This window comes from Oryctolagus cuniculus, chromosome 5, assembly GCF_051225735.1.
Source record: "Oryctolagus cuniculus isolate XC-2025 breed Fujian yellow rabbit chromosome 5, ASM5122573v1, whole genome shotgun sequence".
NCBI lineage: Eukaryota > Metazoa > Chordata > Mammalia > Lagomorpha > Leporidae > Oryctolagus > Oryctolagus cuniculus.
The window spans coordinates 132265767-132290260 of NC_142871.1; the positions used below are offsets into that span (position 1 = coordinate 132265767).

Consider the following 24494-nt stretch of genomic DNA (forward strand, 5'->3'; position numbering starts at 1 on the left):
TCATCAGCAGCAGTATCAGAGCCCAAATTGAATTTGTTAACACAGTCTTGAACCAAATCATGATGTATCTGAACCTGGAACACTTTGTATAATAAATCTGTTTTCTGCACCTTAAAAAGGACAGACAGGAAGTTAGAAAAGAAAGAGAAACCAAGATGATCACGGAGACTAAATGAGGATAGACTAAAGATTCTGATGATTAAAGTACTCAATTTCCTGGCCTTTATAACTCACCTATCAGCCTGTACTCCCCCCATTCCCCATCAAACTCAGCTGTGGAGAAGGCTGCTCTTCCAATCATTGCCTAATTATTAACCTTTCCCTACTCAGAATGCTTTTCTATATCCCTTTTCAAAATTGTATCCATCCTGGCCGGCGCCGTAGCTCAATAGGCTAATCCTCCGCCTAGCGGTGCCGGCACACCGGGTTCTAGTCCCGGTCGGGGCGCCGGATTCTGTCCCGGTTGCCCCTCTTCCAGGCCAGCCCTCTGCTGTGGCCAGGGAGTGCAGTGGAGGATGGCCCAGGTGCTTGGGCCCTGCACCCCATGGGAGACCAGGAAAAGCACCTGGCTCCTGGCTCCTGCCATCGGATCAGCGCGGTGCGCCGGCTGCAGCGGCGGCCATTGGAGGGTGAACCAACGGCAAAAGGAAGACCTTTCTCTCTGTCTCTCTCTCTCTCTCTCACTGTCCACTCTGCCTGTCAAAAAAAAAAAAAAAAAAAAAATTGTATCCATCCTACAATGTTCCCTTCAGGGACAGATGTCCGGCCTAGCGACTAAGACTCCAGTTAAGTCGCCTGTGCCCCATATTGGAGTACCTGGGTTTGATTCCTGGCTCTGGCTTCTGAATCAAGGTTCCTGCCAGTGGGCACCCAAGGAGGTGGTGGTGATGGCTCAAGTAGTTGGGTCCCTGTCACCCACATGGGAGACTTGGATGGAGTTCCAAGCTTGTAGGTTAGACCCCTCCAGCCATTGTGGGCACGTGGGGAGTGAACCAGAGGATGAGAGCTCTCTGTGTCTCTCTCTCAGAAAGAAAAAAAAATCCCTTTGAATTCTACAACCCCCCATGAGGCTTTCCTGCTCCCAGTGTACATTAACCCATGACTTCTCTAATTCACGAGGGATTACTTTACTTTGGGGGCGGGGGGGGGGGGCAGGTCCTGTGGCGTAACACATGGAGCCACTGTGCAGTGCCGGCATCCCATGTGGGTGCTGGTTCGAGTCCCAGCTGCTCCACCTCTGGTCCAACTCTCTGTTATGGCCTGGGAAAGCAGTTGAAGATGGCCTAAGTCCTTGGGCCCCTGCGCCTGTGTGGCAGACCGAAGAAGCTCCTAACTCCTGGCTTTGTATTGGCCCAGCTCTGGTCATTGCAGCCACTTGGAGAGTGAACACCTCCTTCTCCCTCTCTCTCTGTGCCTCTGCCTCTCTGTAACTCTGCCTTTCAAATAAATCTTTAAAAAAAAAAAAAAAAAAAAAAAAAAGGCCGGCGCCACGGCTCAGTAGGCTAATCCTCCACCTTGCGGCGCTGGCACACGGGGTTCTAGTCCCAGTCAGGGCGCCGGATTCTGTCCCGGTTGCCCCTCTTCCAGGCCAGCTCTCTGCTGTGGCCAGGGAGTGCAGTGGAGGATGGCCCAAGTACTTATGCCCTGCACCCCATGGGAGACCAGGAGAAGTACCTGGCTCCTGCCATCAGATCGGCGCGGTGCGCCGGCCGCAGCGTGCCGGCCATGGCGGCCATTGGAGGGTGAACCAATGGCAAAGGAAGACCTTTTCTCTGTCTCTCTCTCTCACTGTCCACTCTGCCTGTCAAAAAAATAAATAAAAAAAAAAAAGGGAGGGGGTACAGTGTGTTGTGGCATAGCAGGTAAAGCTGCTGGCTGGAATGCTGGAATCCCATACTGGTGCCGGTTTGAGTCCCGGGTGCTCCACTTCTGATCCAGCTCCCTGCTCATGGTCTGAGAAAGTGCTGGAAGACAGCCCAAGTACTTGGGCCTCTGCACCCATGTGGGAGATCCAGATGAAGTTCCTGGCTCCTGGCTTCACCCTGGCCCAGCTCTGGCTATTGTGGCCATCTGGCAAGTAAACCAGCAGATGGAAGATATCTCTAACTTGGACTTTCAAAATTTTCAAATAAATAAATCTTAAAAAAAAAAAAAAAAAAAAACCAAACACCAAACTAGATTTAGATCATAACATAAGGCACACTTGCATTCCACACCCAGCTTAAGAAATAAAACTTCAGGGTGGGTGTTGTGGCAAACACATTAAACCAATAACTGAAGTGCCTAGGATCCAGTCCCATCTCTGTTTCCAATCCATCATCCTGCTAATGGGCCTGGGAGGCAGCAGATATTGGCCCAAATACTTGGGTCCTGCCATAAACATGGAGGAGTTTCTGGCTCTTGCCTTTGGCCTGGCCTAGCTCTGACTGTTGTGGGCCTTTGGAGAGTGAGCCAGCAGATAGAAGATCTCTGTCACTCTGCTTTTCAAATAAACAAATCTTAAAAAAAAGGGGGGGGGGGACAAGACAATATGGGTTGAAATCCCTAGCATACCCACCTCCCTTCCTAGGAGGCTACTCTACTGAATCTAGCATTTTTCACCATCATCTTTTGGTTTTATTTTCCAAGCATGTATTCCTAAACAGTATTGCTTTGCATAGTTTTTAAATTTTATATAAAAGGCATCACTTTGTATATAAGACTTACTTAGACTCTAAATGATGTTACCTTGGATTTTAATTTCATGGTTGCCTATCTTCCCTACATATTAAAAAAATTTGCTCTAACATAAATGTAAACACATTTAATTGACATTTTCAAACATAAAGGACAGAGCATAATATAGCAAGTATCCATGAACCAATTACAATGATTTAACATGTTAATATTTGTCAAATTTTTTTTTAAAAAAAGGAAAGGTATTTATTTGAAAGGCAGAGTTAGAGAGAAAGAGAGATCGAACTTCCATCAGTTAGTTCACTCCCCAAATGGCCGCAATGGCTGTGGCGGAGCCAGGTCAAAGCCAGGAGACAGGAGCTTCTTTCGGGTCTCCCATATGAGTGGCCAGGGCCCAAGCACCTGGGCCATCTTTCTGCTGCCTTTCCCAGGCCACCAGCAGGAAGCTGGATGGAAATGAGGCAGCTGGGACCCATGGAATGCCTGCACTGAAGGTGGCGGCCTAACCTGCTACTCCACAGCACGGTCCATGTTGCTTTAAGTGTTAGAGACTACTGGTATCCCAGCTGCAGTACCCAGTCATGCCTCCTCCCTCCCCAGGAGACAACCACTACTCTGAAGCTGGAGGGATCCCTCCCATCTGTTCTTACACTTCTACATATATTCATAGAGCCATAAAAACACATAGAATTTTTCACATTTTTAAACATTAAAGACTGCATACTATACATATTCTATATCTTGCTTTTTTTCACTTAACAGTGTGTTTGCATCCAGCTCCACTTTTAAGTTTTATTGATTACAAAAGTAACATATGCTTAGCAGAAAAACCGGAAAGTCAGTCACACACAGCACCCTAGCAGGGGAGGCCACCGTGCTGGGGAGGTGCCACGTCTTTTCCCACGGGCCCTGCCACCTGGCAGAGTGTGACACATACCAGCAGCCCCTTAACCACACTTAGTGGGGAAGACTGGAACTCCATGCAACCCAGGCTCCTGCTTACCCAGACTTTCCTGCTAGATGAGGAAACCAGAGGCTAATCCAGGGCATCTCATAAGACTCACACTGCACACACACAGAAAAGAATGCTCTGGACGTGCTGCCAAGAGATCAAACACAGCAAAAGTCCTGCTCCACTCCAGCATTCTCTTTAATAAAACCCGCACCCCAGAATGTGCCGGCGTAGCTGCTTCACCTAGCTGGAACAGTGCAAAAACCTGGGTAGGAAAAATCAACAGGTGTTTGTTTAGTGCTAACAAAGGAGCTAAAGCAAATACGGGAATGGGGCTATCAAATTTAAGGGCAAAACATGGTGGCAACAGATTCAGGTTCACACTCACCCCACAGAAACTGTTCAGAAACTGGGGAGCTACCCTACTCCACGGATAATTTCGTATCTTTGAGTCACTTACTTTATCAGTAAAACATTTCCCAGCCAAGAAGAGGTTGTAATGAACTTGCCAAGACAAGCTGGGACCATTGAGTCTGCTATCAGATTCATTAATGTTATAATAACTAACTAAATGACAGAGATGGTTATAGTTAAAAATATATGGGCACCTAAGAAATTCAAGTGATTAGACAGTTTTGTCAGCTTCATATAATGCTAATGAGATTTCCTTGACTTTAACAATAAACATTTTGCTTGAAAAGAGGAAGGAGCCTTCTCAGTAGAACTGGAAATAAGAATGTAGGGAATGAACCAGGCTCACATTTCTCTCTCCTATTCCAAATCTCATCGGCATCTTTTTGCTGGAAGGGTCCACACCCTTGGACTGGGTGAGCTGCTGTGACAGAGAGTATCTTAACCTTAGAGGAGACTGAGGGAAGGGGGAAGCAGCAGTAGAAAGAAACTGGACTACAGGTCCAGAAATCCACAGGGATTCAAGGGAATCCCTCCCCATCTCTGGCCTCAGTCTCCTCATCTGCAGTAGTCTTAGTCTCAAATTCTAACATCCTCCAATTCCAGGATAGACGTTCACCAGGGCCAGCACTTTGCTACTTTTAAAAATTTTTTCTTTCCATTGCTTTATCAGTGTTTTGCATTTTATTTGAAAGTCAGAGAGACAGACAGACCTTCCATCTGCTGGTTCATTCCCCTAAAATGGCCATAACACCCAGGGCTGGGCTAGGCCAAAGCTGGAAACCAGGTACTCAATGTGGGTTTCCCACGTGGGTGGCAGGGACCTAAATACTTGAGCCACTACCTGGTGTCTCAACATAGGCTATATGTTAATGGTAGGCTGGAACCCAAGCACCCCAATATGCGATGTGGGCACCCCAAGTAGCATCTTAACTGTTGAACCAAACATCTGCTCCACAATTTTGTTACTTCAAATGCACAACTCGAAAAGCCTCAGTCCCTTCCCTCTCAAATCCACTCCAATCTATTAATTACGCCTGGTAAGACAGAGCAAGACAGAGATATCCACTGACATGAGTGGGAATTGGTAAGCTCAAACTTACCTCTCAACTTCAGAGTTGGCAAGACCCTTAAAGCTCACTTAACCCAAATCTGTTTTCACAGGTAAGGAAACCAAGCATGGAGTAGTTAAGTGTTCTCTCAAACTTGGTTTTTCCTCTGAAGGTATGACACCACAATCTACCAGGTCAGCTATGTCTGGGAGTGACACCTCCCTGGTACTCCCTCTTCTTACTCCCTAAATATCATGATTTGCTATGAGTTATTCATCTCAGACCTGGCCACCACCCTCAATTTCCACTGCCACTAAGCCATCATTGCTTTTCTTGCCGTTGACGACAGTGGTGGCCACCTAACTCTCTTGCTACACTCACTCTGACCTTCATGGGGGGGGGGGGGGGTTGAAGTGTAGCTGGAGTATCTGGAAATTAATGTGTGGCAAAGGTGTTTGTCCCAATAACTGCAGCCTTCCGGACACTTAGGGGCAGGGGCCAGAGATGTTAAATGCCTTGTAGTCCAGTACAACCCAAAATACACACATCAAATAGCAATTGTGTGACCTTCCCAGTATCAGCCATTGGAAAACATTGGCCAAAGCCATTCTCCTCAGGGCAGCCAGAATGGATTTCTTCAAAAATTTATTTATTTGAAAGGTGGAGGTGGGGGTAGGGAAGGTACGACATACCTCTTATTCCCTGGTTCACTCCCCAAATGCTCACAACAGTCAGGGGCTGAACACCATTTGGGTCTCCTGCATGAGTGGCAGAAACTCAACTAAATGAACCATCACCTGCTGCCTCCCAGGGATTGCATTAACAGGAACCTGGAATTGGAAGTGGATCCAAGATGCAAACCCAGGCACACCCATGTAGGATGCAGGCATCCCAAGTGGTATTTTATTTTTTTAAAGATTTATTTAAGAAAGGCAGAGTTATAGAGAGGCAGAGGCAGAGAGAGAGAGAGAGAGAGAGAGGTCTTCTATCTGCTGGTTCACTCCCCAGATGGACACAGTGGCTGGGGCTGCGCAGATCCAAAACCAGGAGCTTCTTCCAGGTCTCCCACACGGGAGCAGGGGCCCAAGGACTTGGGCCATCTTCCACTGCTCTCCCAAGCCATAGCAGAGAGCTGGATCGGAAGTGGAGCAGCTGGGATTCAAACCAATGCCCATATGGGATGCCGGCACTAGAGGTGGCAGCTTTACGTGCTACACCACAGCACTAGTCCCACAAGTGGCATCTTTAACAGCTGTGCCAAACACTTGCCCCCAAAATGGATTTTTTAATAAGTCCAAATCTGATTATGTCATATCACTCTTATAAAGGTACCCACTGCTCTTAAGAAACACCAAAGTTCTTAACTTGGTCTATCTTTCCAACTTTAGAGGGCCTGGAAGACTTAGAAAATTTTCATTTTATTCTAACTATAAGCAAGATCCTGTCAAGAGGCAATAAGAAGCAGAAAGACCAATCAGGAGTCTATAGTAGTAGTCCAGGCAAGAGAGGACTCGGTTTGATCAGGGGATGGGGTAGAAGGGGAGAGAAGAGCTGGGATTTAGGATACACTTTGATGAGCCATAGATTGTATCACCTAATGACACTGTCACTGTCTTAGTTTGTGTAGGTACACTCTGATGTCTGCACAATGACACAATCACCTCACAACACACACCTCAGAACTTATCCTATCATTAAGTGACACATGACTACCCGCAAAAGGATGAAAAACATCTGTCCACACAAAGACCTGTGTATGTTCATAGAAGCGTTACTCACAGTAGCCTAAAAGTAGAAAACAACCCACACGTCCATCAACTGATGAATGGATACACAAAATGTGGTAATCAAACAAAGGAACATTATTTGGCATCAAAAAGAATGAAGTGCTGGCTGATAATGGATGAGCCTGAAAACATTACACTTAGTAAAAGCCAGTCACAAAAGGCCTCATATTATACTATTCCATTTATATGAAATGTTCAGAATAGCTAAGTCCAGAAACAGAAAGTAGATTAGTAGTTTCCAAGGTTTGGAGAGGGGAAGGAATGAGGAGTGACAGCTGACGGGTATAAGGGCTTCTTTTCTTTAAAGATTAATTAATTAATTAATTTGAAAGGCAGAATGACAGGGAGAGACAGAGCAAGCTTCCATCTTTGAGTTCTTTCCTCAAATAGCCTCAACAGCCAGGTCTGGGCCAGACTGAAGCCAGGAGCCAGGAACACCATCCTGGTCTCCCACATGGGTGGCAGGGGCCCAAGTACTCAGATCATCATTTGCTGCCTTCCCAGGAAGTAGAGCAGCTGGGACTCAAACTGGCACTCCGACATGGGATACGGACATCGCAAGCAGTGGCTTTACCTGTTGTGCCACAACACTGGTCCCTCAGCCTAGGGTTTCTTTTCAGGGTGATAAAAATGTTCTGAAGGGGCCGGCACTGTGGCACAGTGGGTTAATGTGCTGGCCTGAAGCGCCAGCATCCCATATTGGAGCCAGTTCTAGTCCTGGCTGCTCCACTTCCGATCCAGCTCTCTGCTATGGCTTGGGAAAGCAGTAGAAGATGGCCCAAGTCCTTGGGCCCCTGCACCCACATGGGGACCCAGAAGAAGCTCCTGGCTTTGGACTGGCACAGCTCCAGCTGTTGCAGCCATTTAGGGAGTGGACCAGCGGATGGAAGGCCACTCTCTTTCTCTCTCTCTCTCTCTGCAACTCTTTCAAATAGACAAAATAAATCTTTTAAAAAAAAAGTTCTGAAATTAGTAGTGATGGCTGCACAAAACTATATATAGATGGATTTTGTAATTCAAAGAGGTCAGTTTTATGGTGTGTGAATTGTATCTCAACAAAGTTATTGTTTTATTTATTTATCTTTAAATTTGTATTTATTTATTTGAGAGAAAAGAGACAAAGTGCGTGCTCTCATTCGCTAATTCACTCCCCAAATGCCTGCAAGGGCTGAGGCCAAAGCCAGGAGGCAAACTCAACACAGGTCTCCCTCATGGGTGGCAGGAACCCCATTACCTGGGAGAGCACACTTGCCTCCAGAAAGCTGAAGTGAGGAGCCACAGGCAGGCACTGAACTCAGGCACTCCCATACGGCATGCAGAAGTCTTAGGTGGCCTCTTAACTGCTAGGCCAAATGGCTGCCCCAAAGCTGTTGTTTTAAAAAAGAATGTTTCATTTGTTTTCAACTTAGGCTGTTTTATTTAATAAAATTCCTATTTGTTATTGCTGGATCATGATCAAAGAAACTGAAAGTAACCTGCCATCACTTTGATTTTTTTTACCTTTTATTTGCAAAAAAGACACTGGTTTCACATATAGGTTGCCATGAACCTAGTACACAGTCCTTACTCTACCCAAGACAAAGTTTTTCTTCGCTAAAACTGAAAGAACCAAAAAATCCCTTCTTGGCTTTTTGGCTAAGATCAAGTGAAGAGTCAAAAGATATATTGGGGGCCGGCACTATGTTGTGGCAGGTAAAGCCGCTGTCTGCAGTGCTGGCATCCCATATGGACGTTGGTTCAAGTCCCGACTGCTCCACTTGCAATCCAGCTCTCTGTTGTGGCCTGGGAAGGCAGTAGAAGATGGCCCACGTTTTTGGGCCCCTGCACCCAAGTGGGAGACCTGGAAGAAGCTCCTGGCTTAAGATAGTGCAGCTCCGGCAGTTGTGGCCAACTGAGGGAGGGAACCAGAGGATGGAGAACCTCTCTCTCTCTCTGCCTCTCCTTCTCTCTATGTGTAACTCTGACTTTCAAATAAATACATAAATCTTAAAAAAAAAAAGTTATATTGAGAAAATGCTCTAACATTTTCCTTTCATCAAGGCACCTTTCCATCTACAAGATGCCTGGGTAGTTTTCTCCCATAATCAGGAGCTCCTGGGGCCTCGCAGATAAAGGCACACAGCTGAACCATATTTCTCTTCAACAATCAAAGTACTAAAAGCTAGTATGAATTGTGCCAGTATTTTATGGTTAGAACAAAGAATGAAGACTTGAACTAGGGCTGGGGTAAGGGATCTGAGCAATATTCTTTTCAACAATTACTTGCTCTAGAAACAGCAATACTGAGCAACTATAATGTGTTAAATAAACGGTCCTAGGTTCTTTACAAATAGGGTATTTTATTAGTAATCCCAGGAACCCTGAGGGAAGTATTTTTATTTCTCATTTCACAGATAAGGAAACAGAGGCCTGGATGTCAATCATTTGTCTTTGACACACAGGTAAGAGAGTTCAAATAATGAGCCAAGGCTTTTTAAACCCTAAGGTTCTCTCCTCTTCCCTTCTGTATTCTTCAAAATGGAAGAGTCAGACACTTGAAGAAATGAAGACTCCTCTCCCAGAGCCCAAGTGCTTGGGCCCCTGCGCCCACGTGGCAGACCTGGAAGAAGCTCCAGGCTCCTGGCTTCAGATCAGCTCAGCTCCAAGTTGTTGCGGCCATTTGGGGAGTGAACCAGTGGATGGAAGACCTCTCTCTCTGTCTCTCCCTCTTTCGGTCTGTAACTCTACCTCTCAAATAAATAAATGAATAAAATCTTTCTTTAAAAAAAAAAAAAAAAGACTCCTCTTCCTATCTCACATAGTGCTTTAGAAAAGTTGACTGTTTCAGTATTAAACAGAAGCCAGTGAACAGCAACCAGTGTCAGAAGGCACAAAGGACCATGCCATGTCCCTCATCTCCTGCACTGCTTCCTGTTGGAACAGTTTTCCTGCTGAGTCTCATTATAACCTTAGGACATCAAAATTTAATGATCTCATGATGGAAAACCCCAGAGAACAGCATTTAGCATAACTGGAGAGTTCACTAGATCAGGAAGGAAAAGAAATCAGGTGGCAGGAAGCGATGCTTATCTAAAGACACACAACATCTTTAACACGATATTAACAGTCATTCCAGTGTAATTTCCATGTTAATCTGAGGCTGTCTTTGCATTGCCTTCTATTAATATGTATTACTAAAAGCTGATCCCCACTCCATTTCCCATATGTTTAATAGGATCCTAAATAAGGTAAGACTGCCAAGACACTACGGACTGTTCATTTCTCTTTGCTTTAGAGGAAAATACTCAGTCATAAGTTCAAAGAATTACCAATTATCCCAGAAAGAAAAGAACTGAATCAATTAGGAAAGGTGGCAGGGGAGGGCACAGCCAAACGTGAATTTCATCACCAACTGGACTGTGGCTGGCAGAAATCTTAAATTCACAATTGAAACACACTTTCCTCCTTAGACTTCTAAGGACTCAGCCCAAAACAACCCAAACTGTCAACTAACGGCAGATTGGGGGATGGACAACTGCTAAAAAGTCTCAACACATGCCAAAATGGAAAAAAAAAAAAATCGCTTAGAAGGTCTGCCCTCCACGAAACCACTGAAGAATGAAAGAATTCAGTGTGTGTGCACAAGAAGACCATTACAATGCAGGGGGTGGGGGGAAGAGGTCACTTGGAGTTGGACAAATCCCTAGAAAATGCTAGAGAAAAACACCGACTCTGTGGTCTCCCTGTAAGAAATCCTTGACGGGAAAGGGTCAACTCAAGATAAAGTGGGGTCAGGCTGCAGAACTGCTCTCACTTTTCCTGGACCCCCACCCCCCGCCCCGACCCCTTTCCTCGCAGGCGGCCCCAAGCTCCCACCAGAACCCTTTGGGAGAAGATTTGCACCTGAGGAGCTGGGGGAGCCAAGGAAGGGGCCACCCTCGAGTAAGCAACCACCTGTGCATGCTGGAGACCCCCGAGGAGTTCTCTTCAAAGTGGGAAGTGGCTCTGGGAATGGCCCCCCAAGCCCCGGGGGCGACACGGGGTTCTCCCTCAACTCCTCTGCCCCCTGTGCCCGGTCGTCGGCCACCCCCCAGCTGAGGTCACCTCTCCTGAGACCTCCGCCCTCAGACCCCGGTCTGTACCTCACACCCAGCCGTCCCCGCTCCTCTGCCTGACAGCCGCCCTGCCGCTACCAGGCAGCCCTGACTGCTCGGTCCTGGGGTCCCCACATCAGTCGCAAGATTTAGGGATTAGGATTTGGAAGGGTTTGGTCCAATCCCGGCTCCCTCTCAGCGTCCTGGGCTCACCTCCCCGGCAGCTTGGCGCTCCTCTTCCAAAACTGCTTGCTGTTCTCGGCGGCCATTGCTCTGGCCCGGGGAAGGCCTTGTAGGTGGGTCAGGGGGTGCCCGACGAGACGCCCCCGAGACCCCGCAATCTGAGGGCCAACCCAGGCCGCTTCCCCGTCGCCGGTCACCCGCTCCCAGCTCCTGGGGGCGCCATCTTGGATGTGGGCACCCGCCCACCCAGCGCAGCTGCCATTGGTGGGCTGCGCCAGCCGTGAACAGACGGGCCAATCGGGAGCCGGAATCCTGTAGGATGCTGAAGCCGAACGGTAACGTCAGGGGCTGGGCACCCAGGTGGGCCGGGAAGGCGGAGCTTGAGCGAGCCGGGAGGCGGGGCAGAAAGTTCCTACCCACGAGAGGGAAGAAGCAGGTAAAGAAAGCGACCCACGGGAAGGAGGCACGGGGGCTGTTTTCTTCTGGGGAAATGAGATCCCGGAGTCTGCTATTATTTGTAAGGAGGGCCATAGTGTGTATTTATAAACATAAATCTTTGACCTTGTTGGTTGTGACCCATTTTTAACGACACCCAACTCAGTGACACTTCGGTGATAGCCACCCCTTCCTCGTTCCGGTTCCGTTTAGGTCCGGAGTTTTTTTTTTTTTTTTTTCTCCCTATGAAGGACTCAGTTAACCCACGCTCCCTAACTGTTCAACATGTGACAGTGGGTTCAGGAGTCTCCCTCCTCTGTTGACTGAATACTTTTAAAGGATTTGTGCTGTGAATGAAACGCCAAGGATCGAATCCTGTTTTAATCCGTAACTCTCACTTTCTGACAGTGAAAGCCTAGATACTGACTGACAGACGTGTTTAGGGAATGTGGTTGCGTCCATCCAATCCACATGACCAAGTACCCCATTTCTTTAGAGCATATCGTGTATCTCCATGATGTGAATCACCAAGATGCGGGTGTACCCCCACACACTTATCCTTAATTTCCCTTCTTAATCTATTGTAAATCTTTCACCCTTGAATTTGTTCTCAATCTAATTTTGTCTCAGAATGAAATTTAATATTAGCATTTTAAACTCTTTGAAATGTTTTGTCTGCGCTTTGTGCTTTTTTTTTTTTTAAGATTTGTTTATTTATTTGAAAGGCAGAGTTACAGAGAGAAGAGAGAGAGATCTTGATATCTTCCATCCACTGGGTGTCACTTCCCAAATGGCCAAAATGGTCGGAGCTGGGCTGATCTGAAGGCAGGAGCCAGGAGCTTCTTCCTGGTCTCCCGTGCGGGTACAGGAACCCAAGCACTTGGGCCATCTTCCACTGCTTTACAAGGTGCATTAGCAGGGAGCTGGATTGGAAGTGGAGCAGCCAGGACTCAAACCGGTGTCCATATGGGATGCTGGCGCTGCAGACCACGGCTCAACCTGCTATGCCACAATGCCAGCCCCTTGTGCTCTTTTTGAGATTTTGTGGACTGGGGAGAAATAGAAAGTACACTCCATCCACAGTAATTTTTGTTCCAACAGAGGATGGTTGAGGTGGCTGATTGTCTCCATCCCTAGCCCATTGACTTTTCACAAGTTGAATACTTGAGGACTTCCTATCTAAAAAGAAGGATGTTTTATATGCCCTCCAATGACCTCTTTCTTTTTTTTTTTATTTATTTTTTTTTATTTATTTATTTTTTTGGACAGGCAGAGTGGATAGTGAGAGAGAGAGACAGAGAGAAAGGTCTTCCTTTGCCGTTGGTTCACCCTCCAATGGCCGCCGCGGCCGGCGCGCTGCGGCCGGCGCACCGCGCTGATCCGATGGCAGGAGCCAGGAGCCAGGTGCTTTTCCTGGTCTCCCATGGGGTGCAGGGCCCAAGCACCTGGGCCATCCTCCACTGCACTCCCTGGCCACAGCAGAGGGCTGGCCTGGAAGAGGGGCAACCGGGACAGAATCCAGCGCCCCGACCGGGACTAGAACCCGGTGTGCCGGCGCCGCTAGGCGGAGGATTAGCCTAGTGAGCCGCGGCGCCGGCCTTCCAATGACCTCTTTCTACAAATAAATGTTACCACCCATTTTCTTCCTTCTTTTTTTTTTTTTTTTTTTTTTTTTTTTTTTTTTTTGACAGGCAGAGTGGACAGTGAGAGAGAGAGACAGAGAGAAAGGTCTTCCTTTGCCGTTGGTTCACCCTCCAATGGCCAACACGGCTGGCGTGCTGCGGCCAGCGCACCGCGCTGATCCGAAGGCAGGAGCCAGGTGCTTCTCCTGGTTTCTCATGCAGGTGCAGGGCCCAAGCACTTGGGCCATCCTCCACTGCACTCCCTGGCCACAGCAGAGAGCTGGACTGGAAGAGGAGCAACCAGGACAGAATCCAGCGCCCTGACCGGGACTAGAACCTGGTGGGTGTGCTGGCGCCGCAGGCGGAGGATTAGCCTATTGAGCCGCGGCACCGGCCTCTTTTTTTTCTAAGATTTATTTCTTTGAAAGGCTGAGCAACAGAGAGAGAGAGAGAGAGAGAGAGAGATTGAGAGAGAGAGAGAGGCAGAAACTGAGAAAGACAGAGAAATCTTCCATTTGCTGGCCAACTCCCCAGATGGCTGCAACAGCCAGGTCTGAGCCAGCCTGGAGTCCAGGAACTCCATCCTGGTCTCCCACATGGGTGGCAAAGGCCCAGGTTCTTGGGCTGTCTTCTGTATTCTCCCCAGGTACAATTGCAGAAAGCTGGACATGAAGGGGAAGCACCCAGGACTCAAACCAGCATTCCAATATGGGGTGATGGCATCACCAGCACCCCAATGCTGGCCCCTACTTCCCATTTTCAAGCTTCTTTTGGTCCCCAATTTCAAAATTATGAGATTAAATGAAAAGGGTTATTTTTACTCCCTCTGAAGCATTTATGCTTTTATAGACTTTTATCTTCTTTATGAGCATTTAACCCATCAAACAAAAGCCTCTCTCTATCCTTTTAATCATTTTACCTACATTTCTGTGGCTCTTCTTAAGATGCACTGGCCAACCCTACACACTGGGCCATGAGAAAGGTGTTCTGAGGTTTTGTTGAGGCTACCTTTTGTATTTCTGCTGAACAGCCAGAATGCTTTGCTGGTCTTTTGCATTTTAGAGGAGTTGATGTGTTCAAGGAACAATCCACGGTGGCTTCTAGATCCCTGTCCTGGCAGGTTGCAGTTGTTCTAAAACTATCACTGACTGGTCCCTCCCTGTGTGCACAGCCTTACCTGTGCCCATGTACAAGGCACTGCTACTTTCCGGCTTGTTCATAAAGCTTTAGGACTGTGGAGTGGAGGTTTCACTGGATAGTATACCTAGTGTACCTTGAAATGTCTCTGTGTATGCTTTCTTTTCTTTCTAAAGATTTTTATTTATTTATTTGAGAGATACAGTTTCAGACAATGAGAGGGAGAGACAGAGAGAAAGGTCTTCTACCCACTGGTTCACTCCCCAAATGGCTGCCACAACCAGAACTGGGCCGATCTGAAACCAGGAGCCAGGAGCTTCTTCCGGGTCTCCCAGGCAGGTGCAGGGGGCCAAGGACTTGGGCCATCTTCTACTGCTTTCCCAGGCCACAGCAGAGAGCTGGATTGGAAGTGGAGCAGCTGGGACTAGAACCGGAGACCATATAGGATGCCGGCACTTCAGGCCAGGGCGTTAACCCACTGCGCCACAGCGCCGGTCCCATCCTTTTTCTTACCTGTTCATGAAATGTTAGTGAAGCACTGATCCTCAGGGAAATGCACTTAACAGTACTCAACCTAGAGAAGCCCTAATATGCCTACTGATTTCCCACCCAAGATTTTAAAAATAAATCACTCCAGTAGCTCCGTGATAAGTGTTTAAGCAGTTACTTGTTAGCAGAGTCGAGATTGTTGGACCTTCTCTCCCTCAGCACCAAGACCGCCCTAATCTAAATCAACCACACCCTTGTAGCAGCCTCCTGTTGGGCCTCCTTGTTTCCACTCTTGCTGCCAAGAGCAGGCAGAGAGCCTTTTACCATGTAGCTCCTGTCAGATCCTCCTCTGCTCAAACCCTTGCATAGAACCCATCACACTTGGCGTAAAATCCCAGACCCTTAAAGACCCTGCAGCCTTTGTTCCCACCCAAGTCTCCTATCTCATCTTGTTTCACTCACTTCCTTGCTGAATCTGCTCTGGCATGTTCCCACCTCAAGGCCTTTGCTTTAGCTACTTCCTTTGCTTGTACTTCTTTCTCCCCAAATACTCTGACTGGCTTCTTCCCTCATTTCATGCAGATGTATTCCCAAATGTCTTCTCTAACCACCTATTTTACTTTTTTTTTTAAAGATTTATTTATTTATTTGAAAGGCAGAGTTACAGAGAGGCAGAGGCAGAGAGAGAAATCTTCCATACACTGGTTCACTCCCACAATGGCCGCAAAGGTGGGAGCTGCGCCTATCCAAAGCCAGGAGCTGGGAGCCAGGAGCTTCTTCCAGGTCTCCCATGTGGGTGCTGGGCCCCAAGGACTTGGCCATCTTCTACTGTTTTCCAAGGCCATAGCGCAGAGCTGGATCTGAAGTAGAGCAGCGGGACTCCAGCTGGTGCCTATATGGGATGTCAGCACTGCAGGCGGTGGCTTTACCCACTGTGGTGGCCCCTAACCACCTATTTTAAATAGCAAGCTCTACAACCCTACAGGGGGTATGCACAAAGTTCAGGGAAAATGTGTATCATGAAAAAGGATTGTGGAGATATTTTAAAACGTTTTGCACCAAAGTAAATGTACCTGGCCATTTCATTTTCCCATAGCATTCTGAAGCTGCTGGCATTTTTCTGTTAAGCTCCCTCACGGCACACCACCCTAAGTACAGTTTGCAGTCCTTTTCCAGCCCCTAGACTGTAAACTTTACGAATGCAGGGACTGTGTCTTGTTCCCTTCTGTAGCCCCAGCACCCAGAATAGTCTGGTACATAGTTGGTGCTTAGTAAACAATTACCAAGTGAGAGAATGTAAACAATTCTTTTTTGGTTCTGTGTTGTTCATACACATTTTTTATTGGGATAGATTAAAGAAATAATATTTCCTAGCCTACTTTCCTAAAGATTAAGCTTGCCTATATTCTTGGCTGAAGAACAGTCTTTTTTTTTTTTTTAAGGGTTTATTTATTTGAAAGGCAGAGAGTGAGAGATCTTCCTTTTGCTGGTCACTCCCCAAATGGCCACAATAGCTAGGGCTGGACCAGTCCAAAGCCAGGAGTCAGGAACTCCATCCGGGTCTTCCATATGGGTGGCAGGCACCCAAATGCTTGGGCCATCATGTGCTGCCTTCCCAGGTGCCTTAGCAGGGAACTGGATCAGGAGTAGATGAGCCAGAACCCAAACTGGCACTCTGGTATGAGATGCTGGCATTTTAAGCATGGCTTAACCCACTGCACCACAATGCCAGCCACTGAAAAACAGTCTTTGTCTCTTCAGAAAGTTTATCTTCTTGAAAGCCTTTTTGCAGCTTCAGAACTAAGTACTTGTACCTGGAATGATGACAGAGGGAGGCCACCCAGCTAGCCAGGAAATAACTGGACACCCAATCTAGCAAAGGCGTGGCGTCTGTGGCAGTTCCTCACACCAAACATTGCCCAACTAGAGGTGAAAATCATTGACTTGAGGCCCTCAGGGGTTCTTGGGGTCCCTCTGATGGAGGCACTTTATGGCAGACACTACTCCACCTGGCCAGTACTTCTCACTCTTCATATACAAGAATCACTGGGGATCATGTTAAAAACCCAGATTCTGATCCAATAGGTCTGAGGTGGAGCCTACAGTGTTGCATTTCTAACAAGCTCCCTGGAGATGCTGATGCCGCTGACCCGTGAGCTCACCGAGAGTAGATCTGTTACCAGCATGGAATGGCCTGTGGGCCTTGAATTTTTCCCCCCTGTTAGATTACTGAGGACTCTGAATGTTGTCTGTGCGCAAGTTCCTGCCTTAACTTCATCTTCACTCAAAGGAGAGTAAAACAACTTAGACTGGAGCAAAGCAGAGTTAAGGGAACCAGCCGTGCATGGATTCAATGCAGATTCAAAAGAGGTTGGCATATCTCCACCCTTAGCGAAAGTTCACGGAAGTCATAAGCCCTAAGGAGGGTCAGGAAAGGCCTGAGAAACAACAGGGGCTTCATCTCAAAGCAGGAGCTCCACTTTGAAGATAAAAACAGAGAAGAAAGGCTGTGGACTTACACAGAGACTGCTGGAGGGTTTTAGCCACAGCACAGGAGCAGCGAGGAAGAAAACAGGCACTGTGAGGAGAGGGAGGGCTAAGAAAATAGTGCATTGGCGAATGTCGGACCCCCAAAGAGGCGGCGGGGTCAAGCTGGGGCTCAGAGCGAGAGGGCTTTCTCAGCACTTACACACCGCAAGGAAGAGCCAGTGAGAGAGATCAGTTATATCGGAGGAGATGAAGGAATAAGCACACAGGTTGAAGAAGCAGGAGACCACTGGAGTAAAGAGAAGAGGGAGTGAGTGGTTGGAATTTGGGGAGTGGAGGGAAGAGGAGGTATTCACTCCTAGGAATTTGCTAAGAAAAGTCTAAAGGAGGGCTAAAAAGCTGTGTGCATGAAGCTTCCCTTTGCTTTATAACAATAATAAGCAGGGGAAAGGAGAAGGATGTAAGAGTTTAAACTTCAGAAGGCAGTTACACAGATTAAGCTCTGTGCGGTGTGTAAACAGCAACCATATTATGCCATCAAACAGTGCCTATTTGCTGAATGGCACATTACAAAGGTGTATAAAAGGAAGTATAACAGGAAAAATAATGTAAAATTTCTTTGCCTGATTTCAATAAAAACATAGGGTGGGTATTTTAGCCTGATGCCAGTTAAGACACCAGTGTCCGATATTGGAGTCCCTGGGTTTGATTCCCACCTCTGGCTCCTAATTCCAGCTTCCGGATAATGCAGACCTTGGAAGCAGCAGTGATGACTTGGGTATCTGGGTTCCTGTCACCCACATGGGAGACTTCATTGAGTTCCTGCCTCCTGGCTTTAGCTGGCCCAGTTCCAGCTGTTGTGGGCATTTGGGAAATGAACCCGTGGATTCTCTCTCTCTCTCTCCCTTTCAAATAAATAAACATCTACTTTGTCAAAGACTGAAGAAAACATGGAAAAATTAAGCAAATTTTGCTAGATAGTAGAATTATGTATCTTTTTGCTTCTGTAAATTAAACAATACCACTATAAAGCGTGTGCCGGGGCCAGTGTTGTGGCATAGCAGGTTAAACTGTCACTTGTAATGCTGGCTTCAGTATGGGTGCTGGTTGGAGTCCTGGCTGTTCCACTTCTGATCCAGCTCCCTGCTAGTGCATCTGGGAAAGCAGCAGAGGCTGGCCCAAGTGCTTTGGTCCCTGCACCCATGTGGGAGACTTGGAGGAAGCTGCTGGCTCCTGGATTCAGCCTGGCCCAGCCCTTGCCATTGCGGCCATTTGGAGAGTGAACCAGTGGATGGAGGATCTCTCTCTCTCTAACTCATTCAAATAAATAAATAAATCTTTTAAAAAATTATTAGACATATGTCATACAATAAACCAGGGGTCAGCACACTTTTTCCATCAAGGGCTGGATTATAACTATTTGGGGCTTTACAGGCCCCTAATCCCTGTTGTAACTGCTCAAAACTTTATTTATCAGCACGAAATTTAAACTTTATATAATTTCTACACATCACAAAATAGTCTTCTTTCCATATTTTTGGATCCTGGCTTTGGATCGGCCCAGCTCTGGCCATTGCAGCCATTTGGGGAGTGAACCAGCAGATGTAAGACGCCTCTTCTCTCTCTCTCTCTCTCTCTCTCTCTCTACCTCTCTGCCTTTCAAATAAATAAATAAATCTCCAAAAAAAAAAAGTTTATGATGTAAATAGAGTTTGGTTTTGCCGTGCTCTGATCCTGTTCCCTTCCCTCTCTCCAGTGGGCACTGCAGTCCTGGGTAACTCGTGTGGCGTTCCCATGCATGTTGTAGACTTTTGCTACATATGTGCAATCCATAAACAACATGCTTGCCATGTTTTGCAACTTTATAAATAGCATTGCATTGTACATATGCTTCAGCAACTGGCTTTTTCACTCAACATTCTGTTAATACTTGGAGCTCTGCTTACTCATCTTAACTGCAATATACTGTTTTACTACGTGAGTATTCCTCAACTCTCATTCTCACTTGTTTTGAACAGTGCTGAGTCACCTATAAGAGAAAAACTGATCTCCCTCACACCCTTGGCCAGTAGCCATCTGATAGCTCATGTGTCATTCTTCTAGAGCAATTATTCTGGAGCCCCTAACCGCCGGCAGGGACATTCAAGATCGTTTTATGGATCTCAGGGAGAGGAAGCACTTTGCCCAAGGTTGTCAGTGCCGTAGATGAACAGCCAGGCTTCCTCTCTCTCGTGCTTCTTTGCTATAAGAGAAGTAGCTGGGAGCGGATTCTGATGTCAGGATGGGGAGAGACGAGGAGGGCACGGGTGAAAGAAGGAAGGGGAATGCCATGGGGGTGAGAACAGGGTACAGAAACATGGCTTCAGCTCCCTGCAACCCTGCACCAGATCACTGCCAGGCTGTGTAGACAGAAGCTAATCTTTCCACCCAGCTAGCTTTTCCTGAGAAGCTACTGTGTTTTCCAGGCACCAAACTGTATCAAGAGCACTTTCTCTGCCTTCAGCAAGTATGTGAGGGTACTTCAGATGGTTTGGAAAAATGGAGTGAAAATAAAACTTTATTGTAATACCAAAAAAAAATATTGAAATCCATGCATAGGTTTTCCATAGGATGCATTTTTCCATGAACTTTTTGGAGGCCCCTCCAAAACCTAATAGAGTAGAAAGTAAAGCAGTTAACAAGTGATACAAGTAGAAGTGTTCTTTGTGTCCTAAGAAAACACGGAGTTAAACACACACACACACACACACACACACTCACACAGGAGCATGGTGCCCTCTGCTTAGGAAGCTGGGGAAGATTTTGAAGGATGAGTCGTTCACCATGAGAGGGAAAAGCATTCTAGGCAGAAGGATGAAACATATATGGAACCATGGCGTCTCAACATTTGAGAAACCATGTAGGAGTCGCCGTCGGAGCCTCACTCGTATCCCTGGACGTCCCAGCCCCCTCAGTGCATCTCTTCATGAAAAGACCCCTTCCCTAACTCCCAGGAACCACAGAAAACCAGGCTCCCCACATTCAGGGCACACTGGACGCCTCCTGGGAGTGGCCCCGAGCAAGGACTCTCAGGAACTGGGACATACATGCCATAGCTGCTTCCGAGCTTAGGCAGGCTGACTGGACAGTGTCTGTTTCACAGAGCCTCTTCAGAGAGTTGTCCATTGTGGTGATTGGCTCATAGTGCACCCTTTGTTGACTGCCTTCCTTCCCTGCATCATTTCCGCTCTTCCTTGTGGGTGTTTCTGTCACCTTCAGATAAACCACTTGCACCTTTTCACCTTTGTCTTAGGGTCAGCTTGTAGGAGGACACAAATTAAAATAGACCATAAGCTGCTCAATATGGTGAGACCAGAGAATACTGAGAATGGGGTGCAGTGACAGGGATATGGGGCCAAGGCTTATCATGGTCTTCTAATGTCCTACAAGGCTTGTGCTATCTTCTATGGGAAACGGGGGCATTCGTTGAGATGGCTTGTTTGTTTGTTTGTTTTACTTGAAAGGCAGTGTGACAAAGGGAAGGAGAAACAGAGAAAGCTCTTCCATCCGCTGGTTCCCACCCTAAATGGCTGCAACGGCTGGGGCTGGGCAAGCCGGAAGCTGGGAGCCAGGAAATCACTCCTGGGTCTTCCACCTGAGTGGCAGGGGTCCAAGTACTTGAGCCATCTTTTGCTGCCTTCCCAGGTGCATAGCAAGGAGCTAGGTAGGAAGCAGAACAGCCAGGATGCAAACTGGTGCTCTGATATGGAATCCTGGCATTGTGAGAGGTGGTTTAACCCACTGTGCAACATTGCCAGACCCCAGTCATTGACAGGCTAAGCAGGGATTTGACATGAGCAGATTTGTGTTATAGATGCAAAGTATTCATATAGCCAACCATTAAGTGGCTTCTATCACACATAGAATGAAGTCCAAATTCATACCAAAGCCTGAAGGGGAGTTAGATGACCTGGCATCTCCAGAAGTGTCCATTGGATTTGGCAACTGTGAGGTTATTGTTGTCTGTAACAGCGCAGCAGATGAAGAGTTGCAGTAGACTAGATTATTGTTCTTGGGTCTCACCCACTGTTGCCATGTACCTCACAGTACACAAGGGTGGAGGGAGTATATTTCTCTGCCTGCTAGACTTCTGGCCAGCAGTATGGGAGTAAAAGTGACCGTGTGCCGTAAGAGACACCGCCCGTTCCCACTCCTGACCTTCCCCGGGTGAGGAAGGTGCCCTGAGGAGCTACTGGTCCAAGGAAGATGAAATGTGTGGCGCAGACAAAAGCTCCAACTGGTGGCATTTGGCACAGCAGTTAGGTCCTCCCTTGGGGCTGCCACACCCCATACCAGTGCCGGGGTTCAAGTCCCGGCTCTACTTCCAACTCCAGCTTCCTGCTAATACACATCTTGGAAGGCAGCAAGTGCTGACTCATGTAGTTTGGTCCTTGCCACCCAGGTGGAAAACCTGGATTGAGTTCCTAGGTGCTGCCTTCAGCCTGGCAGAGTCCTGGCTGTTGTGGGCATTTGGTGAGTGAATCATCAGTTGGGAGCTCGCTCTCTCTCGCTCTCTCTCTCTCTCTGCCTTTTAAATGAATACAGTTAATAAACAAACAAAAACTAAAGCTTGACCCCAAACCCATTCATCTTGAAGACATTCTGAGGCATGAATGAGAAAACAGCAGCTCGTGGTTGTCGGCCCTTGAATTCTGCAGCGTTGCTCTGGCTACAGCTCATCACCCCGGGAGTGAAGCGGAGAAGGAGAGTCAGCCAGTATTCTCTGAAGAAGCCTAGCGGGGAGAGGAGAGGCTGGCAGGTGTCTCCCTCCTCATCGCCGTTGCTTTGTGGTGGCCTTTAGCCACCTGGGATATAAACGCCTTTGCCATCCACGGAGAATTTCTCATTCCCTGACTCTCGGTGGGCAGCAGAGCCCATCTCCCAGGAGCATGGCTGATAATGCCACTCTCCCACCCTCTCTTGTGAGTGAATCAGGGGCACGGGTCGTCTACTCTGCGAGGAAGATACACCCACCCCAGGCTTTGAGTCAGGAAGAGCTTGTGAGGCAAAGGAGCAGAAGAGAATCTGTTTTTTTTTTTTTTTTTTTTTAAGATTTATTTATTTATTTTAAAGTCAGAGTTACACAGAGAGAGGAGAGGCAGAGAGAGAGAGAGAGAGGGGTCTTCCATCCGATGGTTCACTCCCCAGATGTGTTCACTCCCCTGGAGCTGTGCCGATCCGAAGCCAAGAGCCAGGAGCTTCTTCTTTGTCTCCCACGTGGGTACAGGGGCCCAAGGACTAGGGCCATCTTCTACTGCTTTCCCGGGCCATAGCAGAGAGCTGGATAGGAAGTAGAGCAGCTGGGTCTCGAACCGGCGCCCATACGGAATGCCAGTGCTTCAGACCAGGGTGTTAACCCACTGTGCCACAGCGCTGGCCCCAAGAATCTTTTTTGATGGGCACCGGCAGCAGCAACATCTGGGATCTGGTGCTCGAAGCACTGTCAGTGTAACTACGGAGTCACGTGCTCACCAGTGGGGCCGGCCTTGTGGCCTTGTTGCTGTCTGCAACGCTTGCCAGTGGCAGTGAGCTGAATCTGCCGTGACCGGCTCTGTGGTGTGACATTGGCCACCACCCTGTAAGCCAAACTCTGAACATGGCGTGGCAGGTTGACTGCGAGAAGGGCCTCGGTTCCTCACTTCAGGGCCTCGTCTTGCTGGACCTCCCGATGCCGGTTCTGGGCTCATCCTTACTGACAGAAATGAGAAATCTTCATGAAAAGGCTCAGATAAGGTTTATTCAGGGAAGATTGAGTGACCCAGGCCTGGCAGACACAAGCTCAGTGGCATTTAAAAAAACAACAACAACAACAACAACAAAAAAGACTTATTTTATTTCTTTGAAAGGCAAAAGAGACAGAGAGAGGGGGAGAGACAGAAACAAAGAGAGAAAGCGATCTTTCATCTGCTGGTTCACTCCCCAAATGGCTGCAAGAGCTGAAGTTGGCCCAGGCCAAAGTCAGGAGCCTGGAACTCCATCCAGGTCTCTCCCTGGGATGGCAGAGAGCCAGGCACTTGGGCCATCTCCTGCTGCTTTCCCAGGAGCATTAGCCAGGAGCTGGATCAGAAGTGGAGCAGCTAGAATTCAAACTGATCTTCATAGGGGCTACAGATGTTGCTGGCTGCAGCTTAACCCACTGAGCCACAGTGCCTGCCCCAAGCCCAGTTACTTTTAATAAGACTTGGGAACTGTTGCAAAGGGATCACATTCTTTTCAGAATGTATATATTCCATGATGGTAGATTTTCATTTATCATCGCACAGTGAACATTGCGTGGCCTCAAAACCCAGACTTTAGCTAAGCAGGAGTGAGGTTCTCACAGGTTTGGAGATTAGCTTCCCTTTTAAAAGAAATATTTATTTGAAAGGTAGAAAGACAGAAATCTTCCATCTGCTGGCTCAACCCCCAAATACCTGCAACAGCTGGACTGGGCCAGGCCAACGCCAGGATCCAGGAACTCAATCTGAGTCTCCCACTTAGGTGGCAGTGATCCAAGCACTTGAGCCATCGCCTACTGCCTTCCAGGGTGAACACTGCATAAGGCTGGTGTCAGAAACAGAACATGGACTTGAACCCAGGCATTCCAATATGTGATGCAGACGTCCCAACCAGCATCTTCAACACTGTGCCAAATGCCCAACCCTAGTGCTTACTTTCTGTAGGATATGATTGGTTATAAACATCTTCAGAGGCAGGGAGGAAAGAGGTTACTGAAAAGAAGGCTTCTGATTTAATTTGCAAAAGGACCTTTCTGGGAATAGGTAATAAATAGTTAGATAAAGAACAAAGGACTGTACCTGGTTGCTCCAGCTGGCTGAAATGAAACAGTCCCTATGTGCACATCACCCAAAGTAGAACTGCCCCGGTAGATGTGACTAACAGCTCTGTCTGGACGCTCAGATGGCCCCAGTGTCTCTCAGATGCTTTGCAGGGTTTTTAGAGGCAGTTTGTTTTCGCCCTTGTGACTTCCTTTGGTCATTAGCATGTTAGTAAACATTACACGAGCAGAGGACTAAAAGCACTTGTGTAATTGGACTTGCTCTCCGCCATTGCCATGAGAACATGTCTAGGCTAGCCGGAGGGATGATGAGACAGGTGGCACCAGGCCAAGGCTGTCTGAGTTATCCCAGCTGGGGCCATCCTAGATCAGC

General features: G+C 47.6%; 2 protein-coding genes and 1 long non-coding RNA gene across 13 annotated transcripts in view; 1 reads left to right on the forward strand and 2 right to left on the reverse strand.

Annotated features, from left to right (window-relative positions):
• TBC1D22B (TBC1 domain family member 22B) overlaps positions 1 to 11362 on the reverse strand; it is a 76928-nt gene extending 65566 nt beyond the window's left edge. For 8 of the 9 annotated variants that reach the window (XR_016234623.1, XR_016234621.1, XR_016234619.1 and 5 more), the window contains exon 1: positions 11165 to 11362. Coding sequence is in view for 2 of the 9 variants with exons in the window: in XM_002714652.6 (XP_002714698.1) it covers positions 11165 to 11220 (56 nt within the window). In the remaining 7 variants the exon portion in view is untranslated. The remainder of the gene's footprint in view (positions 1 to 11164) is intronic. The other variant, XM_070074127.2, reaches the window with a different exon arrangement.
• A 102-nt stretch (positions 11363 to 11464) lies between these two features.
• Positions 11465 to 24494, forward strand: part of TMEM217 (transmembrane protein 217) — a 38735-nt gene continuing 25705 nt past the window's right edge. The window contains exon 1 of one of the 3 annotated variants that reach the window (XM_008262852.5): positions 11465 to 11570. The gene's annotated coding sequence lies outside the window, so the exon portion shown is untranslated. The remainder of the gene's footprint in view (positions 11571 to 24494) is intronic. The other 2 variants (XM_070074129.2, XR_016234625.1) reach the window with 2 other exon arrangements.
• Positions 22372 to 24270, reverse strand: LOC127493045 (uncharacterized). The gene is made up of 3 exons (XR_016234626.1): positions 24141 to 24270; positions 23757 to 23886; positions 22372 to 23031 (listed from the first exon to the last, which is right to left on the reverse strand). It is a non-coding gene; the product is annotated as an uncharacterized LOC127493045 (long non-coding RNA).